We start from the raw sequence: 14,067 nt of genomic DNA, 5'->3' as shown, positions 1-14,067 counted from the left end.
CAATTTAAATGACATATAAACATGTGCTGGTGATTTCTGGGAAGCAGTATGTCATGAAAACCAAATCTGTAGCTTTTCAAACTACAGAAAATGAAGAACAACATGTCACACAGGAGGTCTTATTTTCTAAACACAAAAACATCAGCTCCATTCCTGCTCTTTGGTGGTCAGGATCTGGGGTCTGCCGTTTCAACTCATTCAGAGACCGCTGCATGCGGAGCATCAAGGGTGCTCAGACTTCGTCTTTCTGATCCTAGCCTCTCATATTTTCCTTCTGTGTTTGTCACATCCCAGAAGAATCTCTGTTTACGCTAACTCTACCATGCCAAAGAGCAAACCACAGCAGAAAACAAATTCAGCATATAGCATAGGGTTTGAATCACTGAAAAAAAAAAATTACCAATTTGGTCAGTCTGTGATTACTGTGTAGCTCTTTTACACAAATGTGTATTTTGTGTATACAGTTCCAAAGGCTCAAAGTAACAAAAGGGATACTGTTGAGATGTTTTGTCTATCATTTAGTCGGACTTAAAGCTGTTATAAACTGGATGGGGAAAGTACTCTAGAGTCTAAGAATTCAGGTTGGGTTTGTTTTTAAAACTCGCTCTTCACTGTCGAGATCTTTTGTTTTAAGACGGCACTCGTTTTGGGACCCTGCAACACACCAGAGTTTTTGGTGCAATTGAGCAGTCTCTAGTTCATGTCCAGTGAACGGGAATGCAAAGGTAGCTTTAAGAATTTTAGTGACCCTTCAATCCCGAACTTCTGGCCAGCGTGACAGCCTGGGTACACGTGAGCCCAAAAACCAATTTTGCCATGATGTACACATCGTTACCCAGCCCCTATTTCTTTATCACTAAAAGACTGAAAGACACAGAAGGAGAGAAAACCAGGAACAGTCAACATATTCTTTAGTGACTCCACAACAATCTCATGCTACAGGAATGATACTACATCTGGACCACTGAATACAAGCCGAGTCCTTTACCCAACAACAATATTGGGGAAGAAGTCTTAATCATATAGAGAATATTTTAATGGTCATCAATGCCTCAGAAATGAATCATTATTTACTATAATGTGGAATCATTATACTATACATATGTTATACCTGGACCATTTACTAAGGGTACAACACACATCATATTGATATTTTTTGAAAAATGTTATGCATTAGGATATTTGATAATGTTAGGGATGGAAATAAACATTAACTTGACGCATCTGGAGAAAAGCAAACTGGCTTCCTAACTACAAGAAAAAGGGCTAAGATCTAAACCACAAAGGTTTAGCTGTTCAAAGGCTTCTCATTTCTGGATGGTCAACTGCTCACTCCGACGGGACTTCCATCTGCATGTTAACTGAGCACTGGATTCTGCAACCTTTAGACAAGTTAAATAATACCTCACTCTCAGTGGTCCCACTGATTTCCATGAAGCCCCTGTATGGGAGCAGTGGTGTGGCAGAACATGGTCCTTTGAGAATAATTATCTAAACGCAAAATGAGAAAAGACAGAGGGTCCTGGGGTCATGCTAAGTTACATGGTATGGAGAGATCAATGAAGGACAAGAGCTCTCTGTCCAGTTTGGATCAGAAGTGTCTGAGCAAAAGCCACTTTTGGAAGTTTATGACTTGAATTATTCTTGCATCGTGTACTTTCCTTCAAACAAATGAAGTAAGTGGATTTAGTGCTCATGTGTGCTGAACTGAATTAGAGAGGAAATGAAGCCGCCCATTTATATATAGGACAATTTGGGCACAGATAGTGTGCCTCATCAGGATGAGAGGACATGCTATCATTCATGTCATTACAGACTTGCCCCATTTGCTGAGTCTGCTGCACCGACTGCAATAGCAGGTTTGTAATGCTGATGCTGGTGCACCAGGAGCTGGTCGAAGACTGCTGGCTCCTGCCAGGCCAAGGGAAAAACTATCAGATGCTAATGGACTTTAGGTGTTTACTGAGTCAGCTAGATTCAAACTAGTAACAAGGAAGCGGACAACTCTGTATCCTGTTATTGGTTCTCTGAGTCATCCAGTCCTCCTTAACCTTCCACGTCCACAAGATTAACGAGCAAATGTCATGTTTTAGCTTTTTCCTTGAAGAGATATTTGAAAGGATAGTGCATGAAAGAGCCCATGTAGGGATATTCATGAGATCTCACTTTGGGAGCAACACAGGATTTTGTGTAGGCTGCAGACATTCCCCTAGTGTGGTGTCTCCTCTAGGACAATAAATGTATGCATTTCACTGCTCTTGTGCCCTCCACCCACTATTGGAAAATTACAAGGCAATGATGTAAAGCATGCTTTGAAAGAAGCTCGCTAGCTCTTCGCAGCACCAAAATGAAAGAAGTAAGCTGCAATGGGAGAGGCATAAAAAGGTGCAGACTAGGGATGAGGGTCAAATGATCCTGCTTAGACTGACTCAGTAAAATGCAGCATTTCTTTAAGGTGGGGAACAAGAGAGAAGCTACAGGCCTGGTTTTGGCAATACACTGTATAAGGAATCGTTATAGCACAATCCGTTGTGGAAGACCAACACTGTAGCTGAAGTGGCTTATGTCAGAATCCATCAGTAGCAATCAATGCACAAAACCCTTGGGACTTTCATGGGGAAGCTGTGACTTGTATCCCAGGAAGAAGATCTAATACAGAATGGCAAATCCACAGACTTTATTATCGTTTACACAAACCTACTCTGCCCAAGAAATGTCATTCATCTCCCTATAAAAACAACTCACGTCATTCACTTAAAATATATCCCACACTGATAACGAAAAAGCATACTGGGCTATGCATTTCCTTTGCTCCTAAAGCCATGAAGTGAATCACTGAGGGAAAGGAATGCTGAGCTGTGCTAAGGAAATTAAATATGTTGTTCCTGAACTACCACCAGCCTAACTGCAGCCAACTGCAACTGAAGAGGTAGAGCAAACACAAGTGATAGATACTTCCTTAAGATAGTCTGTTACGTCTCCACCATCCTGATGGATCCACCATCCTGATACGTGTGTCTAAGTGTACAGTAAGGATCAGATTTTAATCTCAGGCGTGCTGTGCACAGAACCCACACCTTGACAATCTGCTACACCAGCAGATTTTCTAAGATATACAGCAATGCAATCTGCTCATGGATCTGCGATTCGAATCTAGCTCTTTACCTTTACACTATGAAAGCAATGAATGCAGTCAGTCATACAGACTTACTAATGTGTCTGCATGTTTAGTCACAAAAAATGTGTGTGGTTACACGAACAGGTAAAAGTGAGTAGCATCTATCAGCAACCCTGAACTTACATGCTTGTCAGAGTTTCCATCTGAACATAGGAGCTTAATAGTGTCTGTAAATTGGCCATAAAAAAATTACTGCAGCCTGAAATGTGATGTGTAAAGTCCTGAGCTTGCAGCAATATTGCTTTACAGTCACTCTTTCATTTAAATCTCTCTCTAGCATTGTTCAAATTATGAATATTAGACTGAATAAATATATGCCATCCTCTCAGATACATTGTGTGCCTGATTAACTAGAAAATCACTTTGTTCTTCTAACTGAAAATTTCCAGGACATTAATCATTAACATAGATGGGCCTTGTGAGCTGTGGTTTATGTTGTGTTTTGATTTTCTGACATTCTCAACAGCTGATTTGGTAACATTTTAGAAAACAACAACCAGGAACTTTTATAAGCAGTGGCTTTACCATATGCCAGAGTTAACATCCCAGCGATAAACAGTGCTCAGTATTAACACAAGAAGTCATAGGTAGTTTGTGAATAGATGCTTAAGGGAATATAAGGATATACATTCTTTGAATGAGGAAAATATTGTCTGGGTATATGGACCTATATAATAACTTTTGTTTGCTTCCATTTGAGATTTTTCCCTGCTTTTTAATTCAAAAGAATTTTAAACGTAAGTTTATATCAGACCCACACAAGGTCATATCATGCCATCACTGTCATTGCTTTCAATGGGAAGTTCTGCTTTGAAACTAATAGAGTGAAAGGAAAGAAGAACTTTCGTCAGGATATAACCAGAGCTGAATCAAACATGAAATAAATCAACTTGGAGGACCCATTTCTTGGTATGCTTATCTATCTAGCATCCTACTTGAATATAAAGAACTAGCTTAGCCTTCATCCTGGCTCAAGGAAGGTGAAGAGCTGGAGGAAGGGAGTATGGTTTAGTCAGGGGAGAGGAAACAAATTGTCTTTCTTCCTGCTGGGATGTCTGCTGACCAGGGATTTCTTCAGATGACTCTGGCAGGGATCAGTTGTTGGCAGCTCTGGGACCAAAGTACTATCCAGCTGGTGCCCAGCTGTGCAGGACCCACTGTCTAGAGAAACTACCTGGGATCACACTGGATACATTAACGGCACTCAGCAGCAGGCACCGCTGGTAAAGCACAGAGATCCTGTTTTTTTCTAGCTGCTTATCTAAGCCCATCCAAGGCTTGACATGGCTGAGCACAGAAAGAGAGAGACTGGGACATGCAGAATGTGACAAATTCTGAAAAAGCACAAGCTAAAGGAATTCGGACACTGGTTTTGCCAGGACCAGAGGAAACAATCCTAAAGCCCCAATTTCACGATGCACTGTTTTCATAATTCACCGTAGGCCGTGGCAGTAGGTGTACCAATGGGCATGCGAGCCAACAAAATTCCAAGCTTCAAGTATATTTGGGTTGCTCCCTGAAGTCCCAGGTTCCACACCAAACTGCTGGGCACTGCCTAAGACGGTGATGATTTCCCTGTTCACATACTAGAGCTAGGGACCATGTCTTAGTTGATATTTCAACACAGTGTTTGAAGGAAACTGGACAGGATCAAGACTAGACATCCATGTCGGAGGAAAGGCAGTGAAATAGTTTGGCTCGGTCTTTGCCTAGAATAGAGGAGGCATAAAACTGACAGGTTGCTCTAGGACACATCTGGATTCCTCTCAGGTAAAATAGACTGCAGATGGTAATTCTGGCAAAGATCCTTTGAGCGATGTGTTTGATTTAGGATGGGCAAACTTTTTTTAATACTGAGCAAACGCTAAAGTTTTGTAAAGAAGCAACTGAACTACCCCGCCCTGTGCTCTACATGCTACACTGCTAATAGCAGAGAAAGAGTCTCCTTTGACACAAACTAATTCGGATATTAACACAAGACTTTGGGACCTGGGATCCTTGACTTATGCCTATTGCGACTATCCCTAAATCTGGCTCCAATCAAGGGACAACCACGCTCAGTGAGTCCAGCAGACTGTGAGTAATCAGAGTTTTAACATGTGCAAGATCTGCACAGTGACCCCTCATTTTGGTATCTCAAAAGGACCAAGTGTGAGCAAGAATTTTTAGCATTACAGACTTTTATTGGAAAGACTGAATTCTGCCCTCACTTACCCAACAGGCCCATTGTATTGAACTGAGCTGCATGGAAAGAGAGAACAAAATTTAGAAATCAAAAATCAATATCGATATTCAGTCATTGACTTAAGTGGGGCAATTTGGGGCTCTACAACTTACAGGACAACACAGCTCATTCCTTTATCTCAGTGGTTCTCAACCTTGTTATATTTGAGAAACCTCTCGTTAGGCTCAAGGCACCCAGCTCTTAGTTTTCACTAATTTTTTGACTATGGAAAAAAATTAAAGAGCAATTCTTCTGTTGCAAAGAACTCAGAAAGACCACAATGGGTCATAATGCTTGTAACACAATGGATTCCTATTTGAAATCTTTGGGTTTATCTTGTGAATCACATCTGTACCCCTAACAGTACTAACACTGTGCCCTGCGACACTGGGTTCATCCCGATACAGAATGGGGAAAAGGTTGCGAAGCTTTACAGGATAGGAAAACCACTCCTAATCTAGCTGTCCAGTGCAGGCAGCATGTTTGTGTCACAGGAGCCTTGCTGAGAATCACTGCTGTATACAATATGCCTATTAATAAAAATAAAGAGCATATAAGAGCTTCTTAAAATTTTTAACTACCACATGCTACAAGACGTAACAACATTCGGAAAACTCCCTCAGGTCTAAAGTCAATTATACCACCTGTGCAAGAAAAATATTTTTTATCTGATCAAAGTTTTAACATGTTTTACATCTAATGTTTGTAACCTAAGAGCCAGACATTCCCACCAAGAAAGAACCTTCATTTGGTTTGAAGTCATTTGTACTGTTTAAAAAAGGATATCATTTTTTGATTTGGTATTTCATGTCGAAAAACAGCTCCTGAATATGTTAATGTTCACCGCAAGTTCCATGAAAATATTTAAGCGGTAAATCCCACACATCCTTCTCTGGGAAAACTGGAGCTTTTCCAGAGTACAGAGTGTAGAATTAACTGGTACATGCTGGACCACCAACAATGCAGAGCTAGGTGAGAAATCGCTCCCCTATCCTGCAAAATTTTTCAAGAGTTCAATTGTTTTCCCCTTTTGGATGGAAGTTTAATGTAGGTATTTAACTGGCAAATCCTAGACAACGTGTTATGGGACAAGTTAGAGCATTGCAGTGGTACAGCGCTCAGTTAGGCTCCTGATGCGCAAGTGTCCCACCTGCACTGGACAGCTAGATGAGGAATGGTTGTCCTATCCTGTAAAGCTTCTCACCACTTTTCCCATTCTGTATCAGGTTGAACCCAGTGCCCTTCAAGGCGTTTTAGGAACAATGAGAGACACAGAAAGGCCCATCTGAGAATAGCCTACTGGTCCTCAACCCTTTCTGGATTTGAGGCATCTCTCATTGGAGCTGAAGCACTCTTCCATAACATGTATGAATTGAGGGGCACCCGATTTCAAAAGCTGATTTCTATATTGCAGTGCTTACCTCCTTGCAGAGGAGCCAGGCACTGGGGGTGGAAGACTGGCCAGGCTGGGAAGAGCCAGAGACTCTGCTCACCTGCAGTGCTTATCTCCTCACCCTTTGCTAATCTCACAATTTACAGCACCCTTCAAAGGATCTGGCGGCACCCCACTGTGCCACAGCACCCTGATTGAGAACCAGGAGATGAGGGCATTTACCTGATATGTGAGAGACCTTAGTAATGCCAAGTCTTTCAGGTCAGGACATTTAATCCTAGGTCTCCTGTCTCAAGTAAACTCCCTAATCCCCATATTCCTGGTGTTTCAGAGGTGGGACTCTCTCTCTAGCCCTTCTACCTGTCTGGTGTTGAAACCATTTTGTGTAGAAATTCCCAGCCCACTGTAGCGTGATGCAAATGCTACTCTAGGAGACTTTATGGCCCAGTGCAAAGGAGGCACAAGCAATCATCAACATGGTAGATCATAAATGCATGAAAAAGATCTTTGCAGTCTATCGTAAGTACGGCCCCGAGTGTCAAACAGCATGTTGTATCCTAAAATGTGGCTCTTAACCACCGTCTTACTGTAAGGGGAGAGCAAAACTAATCAACTAGAACAGCTGAATTCAAGCACCAAACCGTTTTTAATTCAAGAGTGACACTGGGTGCAGGAGGTAAAAGACATGACCAGATTTATGACAAAATGTATATTGGCAGATATACCTTAGGACTCCAAGTATAATTCTACTGTTACAATTAGGGCCTTAAAAATACTCCTTTAAGCATCCTTGCTTTATTACTTTAGCTACCAGGTAACAATCAAACCCTTAGGAAACGACGTGACGTCTGGGGCTAGTAAGACAATAACAAGAAAATGTCATTACAATAATACTTTGTGACACACCTACAGAAGCAGTGGCACTTGGAACTAACTACAGCCTTAATTCACAGCACCACATCTAGGTAAAAGAGGAGTCCTCAAACAAGCTGTGGTTTTATAATCCATGACAGGGTGGAGGTTCAACTTTCAGGCTTCACTCAGAATGCCCTTGATCTTTAAGGGAGCTTCATTATTACTGAGATCTATTTTCCAACAGTTTAATGGAATACGCCCTTTGACAGCTTCAGAAAACACTGCTTAGGGTTTTTTTTGAAACTATAAAATTAATGCCAGCCACTCTCAAAGTGTTTACAGGAAACTCTGGTTAGATAGAATAAGCTCTTCACTACTAATACATGTATGACCATGAAGCATCATCCCATTTGTTCACACATTAGAAATAGGAAAAAATAATCCAAACTCTAACCTGCTAGAATTTTAATTAAATAGAATATTTTTGGTGGATGCGTATCCCAAATCTACAGTTATAATACTGCTCCTGCAATTACTGGGAATAAAAACTAAATCAAGTTTCACTTCTTATAAAACATGCGCTATATTTACACAATCACAAATGAAAGAAGTAATGTACTTAATAAAACAACATTTGTACAATCAGTCAATACCAAGCATAGACTAAAATGCCCAGGGAAAAGGGGGTACTTGTAGGTATTATAGCTGGAATAGTTGTACGTACTGTACTTTTCTACCAGGTAGCAATCAAACCCTTAGGAAACGGTACCCCTACTGTAATTTTCAACCTCAGAGAATAAAAGGAAAAACTAGCAACTTTTATTTGATTTATGGAAGAAAACCTCCAATATCCTTAAACAGGTAGCAGATTTTTATTTAGAAAAATTATATTGGCTTCTTGAGTGACAGAACCTAAAGCGCTACATAATCTCTGTGGGCCTCAACAGAAGTCCATTAACATCAATGGAACAGTTTCTACCAATTTTAATAGACTTTGAACATGCCTACTCGACTTGCCACTTTTCACACTTCTGGTTTCTGTACTATATTATCCTGCTGCTCTACTTGTGAACTTGACCTTTTTTACATTAGCCACGGTAAGGGGCTAGTCACAGTTTGCTAACCAATACAGTAAAAATGTTCCAGGATTTAAGATTAAAAGAAAAATTCACAAATTTCTGCAGCACTTCAATGGCTTTGTGTCAACACAAGTGACAACTCATCTAAGTTCTCCACCAGGCAGCACAAATGAATGCCATTGTAAAAAAAAGTTTATATATATATATATATATATATATATATATATATATATATATATACACACACACACACACACACATACACATACAACTTGTGTTGACACAAAGCCATATATATATATGTTGCATAGCATTATGTTAGAGAAATGAGAGGATTAATAGGACTTGAAGTAACAAAAATGTGGGTAAAATGTAATAAAAGGAATGCATTTTTGTATTAAAAATACTTTGCATTTGCTCCTTTGTAAATGTATCATTTCTTCCTGTAACATGAAGGAGATTATAGAAATGCAGGCGAGATCCCCAGCTGGTGAAAACTGATTTCAGTGGAATTCTGACAATTTACACCAGCTAAAGGTCTGCTCTGGGGAGTGCAACGAAGAAGGGCTGCATTACGGAGATGGCAGATTGAAGGAATAGCGCCATGATCACCTTAGAAGCTAACTACTTTAACCGTCTGATGCTGAAATCTTTTGAATTTTAACTCAAAGATTGTTTCACAGCACCCCCCAACACAGCACCAGTTTCTTACTCCTACTTTTCTAATACAGAACTGACTGAAACTCCCATATTTGGTACTAGTTGTACCTCAGTTAATCTTCAGGCTTATATGATGATCAAAATATATTCTTCAAAATCTTATCTTTGAGATAAAAATTAAGATGAAATACGATGAACTATATTCTGTTCTGTTCATTTACACAGCTCTAAATCCAGAATAGTGGTTGAAATTGTTTAAATTATATTCAAGATTCACAGTGGTGTGAATAAGAGTGTAATGCCCTACTGTAATTTCTGTATAAAGGAAAGATTTTACCAGAAACCCTCGGAGTGCGGCACTGTATTTAGGAATCCATGTGGCAAAACTCACTACAAGGTAACAAACTGTGTCTAGTTACCAGAACATATTTGACTTTTTTTTTTTTTTTTTTTTTTTTTTTTTTTTTACAATAAGGCAGAAACTTCTTTAGATAAAAAACATTCACATATCTCCTCCATTAACATTAGATCATTTCACGAAGGACCAATTGCAATTATTGTAAAAACAGTTAAGGTGTCCATGTGTGCAGAGCCCATCCATCAGCAAGCACTTTCATTATGGAGGCCAAAGCACAAGCCATTTTAAAAGCAGGGTCCATAGATATAAAATTAAACTGATGGATACAAAATTAATCCTCAAAGTCTCCCACATCACTTGTCTGCAATACCTGTGCATAGCTAAATGAAGGGGCATCCATAAAAAAAAAACAGTAAAAAACCAAAAAGCAAAGGAGATTAAATTGGAGGACGAAGAGATTGAAGAAGAAACTGCACTGGTGAATTCCAAAAGATCCCAGTGTTTTGCTGCTGCCCCTTATCTACCATTCCCAGTCGTCTGCCCTTAGTTTCAGTAGGGCATAATTCTGGACGTTTGAGAAATAATGCTGCATGCTAGTCGGAAAAAGTGTTAACATACGACGGCATGGCAACTGCGACATACTTCAACAGCCAGAGGATAGAAAACTTCTTAAATAATTAGATGAGGAACTCACCAAAGGTGACATAGATCCATTTGGCAGGTATGGGTCTGGGAGCATTAGAAAAGGGTAGCTAGAATAAGCAGATCCTTTGTACATCCCTGTGTCCTGATGCTTGATACCTGTTAAAATTAAATGTCATGAGTATTCGGGTGACAACACACTACTCCTCTGCCTCGGAGGTGCAATGTGTGCTGGTCCCCTCTGGGCGAGAGGCACTATTCCCAAGCATCATTTGCCTACACCCCTGCTTTGCCCACCCCACCTTTGGCTCCAAGTTGGCAGCAGTGACGAAGCCGGACGTGCGGGCCCTGCCTCGCTATGGAAGCGTTCACTCTTGTGCCGCTCGCTCACGGCAGTCGTGTTGTGTCTGCTGGGGGCCACGCTTTCCCTCCCCCCTGCATCTGCCCAGGTCCCCCCCTAAGTGTTTCAGGCAGGAGGGGAAAAGAAAGAGCTGCGAAGACAGGAGATAATAAAGGAGAGCATGGAGCTCTGGCACAGCCAGGCAGGATCCAAGTTTCCTCCTGCTCTGATATGGGGCACAACCTGCCCCCTGATCTACCCCTGCTGGACGCGGGGAGGGGAGGGGAGGGGACTGACCATCTTCCATGGGCTCCGGGAGCTTGTCCTGATAAACCCTCTGCGGATCCTGCGCGCGCCGGATCGCCTGCGTGGGGAGGAGAGAAAAGCAGAGCGGGGTCACGGTCCGGGTCCGGGTGCGGGTCAGCCCGGGGCCCCCAGCTCTTCCCCCCACAAGGCAGGCGCTCACCTCGGCCCCGGCCGCCTGCCCGCCGCCCTCCGACTCGTTCACCAGCGAGGACTTGAGGTCGGCCAGGTCGCGCTCGGTGAAGGCGTGCTCCGGGATCTTCTCCTCCTGCTCGCCCTCGTCCTTGAAGGCCAGCATCTCGTCCGTGGCCCCCAGGTCATCGCCGCCGCCGCCGAGCTGGGGCATCTTCCTTGCAGCCGCCGCCGCCGCCGAGCCGCAACTTTTTAAGGCGAGCGAGCGAGCGGCTCCCCCGCGCCCAGATCAAAGCGGGCAGAGCGCTGCAGCGCGCACGGATCCCGGCTCCGCGGCGCCCCCGGCCCGCCCCCGGCCCCGGCCCCGGCCCCGGCCCCGCGCTGCTCCGCGCCGCCCCGGGAAAGTTTGCAGAGAAGTCTCGGAGCGGAGCGGAGCGGAGCGGAGCTGCCCGTGTGAGCGCGCCCGCCCCCCGCTCGCATCAAAGAGCCGCTGAGTGACGGCGCGGGGGCGGGGCGGGGCGGGGAGGGGCGGCTCTTGCACACGCACATGCACACATGTGCACACACACACACACGGCTCGGGGGAGGGGCTGGGGGCTCTTACACACGCATGTGCACATAGCTCGGGAGAGGGGTGGGGGGTTGTGTGACTTTTACACACATGCACACACACACACGGCTCGGGAGGGGCTGGGGGTTGTGTGACTCTTACACATGCACACACAGCTCGGAGGAGGGGCTGGGGGGGTTGTAGGCTCTTACATGCACACACACGTGCGCACACAGCTCGAGAGACAGGCTGGGGGGTTGTAGGCTCTTACACACATGCACACACAGTTCGAGGGAGGGGCTGGAGGGTTGTGTGACTTACACACACGTGCACACGCATATGCACACGCAGAGAGCTCGGGGAAGGGGCTGGGAGGGTTGTGTGACTGACACATGCACACACACAGCTCGAGAGAGGGGCTGGGGGGTTGTGTGGTTCTTACACCCATGCACACGGCTCGGAGGGGCTGGGCTGCGTGGCTCTTGCACACACATGCACACGCACACAAGGCTCGGGGGAGGGGCTGGGGGGTTGTAGGCTCTTACACACACACGCACACACTGCCGGGGCTCGGGGTAAAGGAGGCGGCGGAGCAGACGCGGGGCCGGGCCCTGGCACGTGGCGGGGCTGAGCCCGGGGCTGGCGGCCCCACGACCCGGCGCCCAGCGCTTGCGTCGGGCGGCCGGTCCCGGCCCCGGCCCCGGGCCGCCCCGCGCCTGCCTCCCGCCGCCGGGGAGCCCTTTGTCGGGGTGAGAAGGGCGAGGGGCCGGGCCGGGCTCCTTACTTCGTGTCTTGTTCTTGAAACGTGACCCAAGGGGGCCCGTCGGCAGCCGCTGGCCCCCACCAGCCGGGTCCGGGGAGGATGCTGCTCCTCGCCCCCGCCCCCGGCAAGGGGAATCCGCTTGCAAATGCCTTTTCTTTTCGAGATATTATTATTATTATTATTGTTATTATTATTATTTTAAATAGCAAGCAAGGAGCAGTTGGAGGAATCATAATTTGAATGAAATATTTGCTACTTTGAGGTTTTTTTCCTTTCAGATGAGCCTCTTGTTTTGCATGTGAAAAAAAAAAATCGTCTGAGATTTACAGCCCTCCCAAATGGAGATAAAACCTTGGCAATGAGTTGGAAACCTGTTGTAATCTGTGATCCAGGAAACAAAGAGCCTCATTAATGCAGAGACTTTGGTGAGCCTTTGATGTTAGCTAGCATAGCATTCACTCTCCGTGCCATTTGCATTTAAACATTCATAAAAACATCATCTCTGCTTCCTTTGCCTTAAGCAATTTAAGAGTAAAGTATAGCTTCTATTTAAAGAAACCCACTGTGGTGAGGCTTAGAATACAAATATCACATAATCTTCAAGCAGAGCAAATATTTTAGCCTACGTTTCTGGTGGGCACATTTAATAATATTATATTTAAGACTCAAAATGAAAGATCCATCTTATTTTCATTAACCTTGATCCACACATTCGAGCGAATGGAGAAAGGAGTCCAGCTGTATCCCTAAATCTACTAGTTACCAATCTATGGAAGTTAAAAAAAATATATGGGATTTTGTATTATTCAGAAGAGCTGGTTCCTCAAAATCGGATGCCTAAAGCTAGGCGCCTAAATTCACTTCAAGGTACCTAATTATAAAAATATTAATTAAGCATATTTCCCTTTATTCATGTAGATTTTTGCATAGCAGAATCTTTAACCTGTTCTTAGATCAAGACATGGGTCTAAAGAAAGAGCTATTTTTTCCACTTAAAAGTAAAAAATAAAAATAACACTGAAGCTTTAATATACAGCAAATACCAAATGAGTCTGCAGATCAAAATAAGACTAACACGCTCAGAGCTTTTCTTCCAAGACAATTCACTGCAGTTCACAGAGTGTATCCTGGCTATTTGCAGACAGGCAAGGCAGCATGTGGTGAAGTTGGGACCCCATTTAGAAAACAAAGGCCGGTCCATTTTATTTTCCTCAGACCTCTAGGTACGAATACTTACATCTGAAAGAGGAAAACCAGTGCTAGAAATATTTGCTGATTCTGAATGGGTGTGTACAAAACACACTGCTAACCCCCGTGAGATAATGGGGAATCTCATCAGAGAGCATGCCGCAGACACTTGCATGCATGTTTCCATTTTTTTGCAAATGTTAGGAGATCATTTTGTTTAGGGCGGTGAGTCAGTGTAGCTAGACTGATCTTTTAAGTACTATAGGCAAGTTTCCATATGATGAATATCCAAATTTTAAAATTGAAATGGAAAATCATTAAACACAATTTTACCTTGGATATATTTTTGGCATTGGATCAAAGGAAAAAGAAAAACTTGGCTTGTATGTCAGATCATATCTA

General features: G+C 43.6%; 1 protein-coding gene across 10 annotated transcripts in view; it reads right to left on the bottom strand.

The window, feature by feature from the left end:
* TCF7 (transcription factor 7) overlaps positions 1 to 11,539 on the bottom strand; it is a 104,642-nt gene extending 93,103 nt beyond the window's left edge. For 3 of the 10 annotated variants that reach the window (XM_019478459.2, XM_019478462.2, XM_019478466.2), the window contains exons 1-3: positions 11,196 to 11,535; positions 11,027 to 11,093; positions 10,442 to 10,548 (exon numbers count right to left, since the gene is read on the bottom strand). In XM_019478459.2, the coding sequence (XP_019334004.2) occupies positions 10,442 to 10,548; positions 11,027 to 11,093; positions 11,196 to 11,378 (357 nt within the window). In that variant the 5' untranslated portion in view covers positions 11,379 to 11,535. Of the gene's footprint in view, positions 1 to 10,441; positions 10,549 to 11,026; positions 11,094 to 11,195 lie in introns of all 10 variants that reach the window. The other 7 variants (XM_019478460.2, XM_006262157.4, XM_019478463.2 and 4 more) reach the window with 6 other exon arrangements.
* Positions 11,540 to 14,067: the final 2,528 nt, after the last annotated feature.

This window comes from Alligator mississippiensis, chromosome 9 (assembly GCF_030867095.1).
Source record: "Alligator mississippiensis isolate rAllMis1 chromosome 9, rAllMis1, whole genome shotgun sequence".
NCBI lineage: Eukaryota > Metazoa > Chordata > Crocodylia > Alligatoridae > Alligator > Alligator mississippiensis.
The sequence above is the reverse complement of the archived record's forward strand: the minus strand, read 5'-3'. Positions and strand labels throughout refer to the sequence as shown.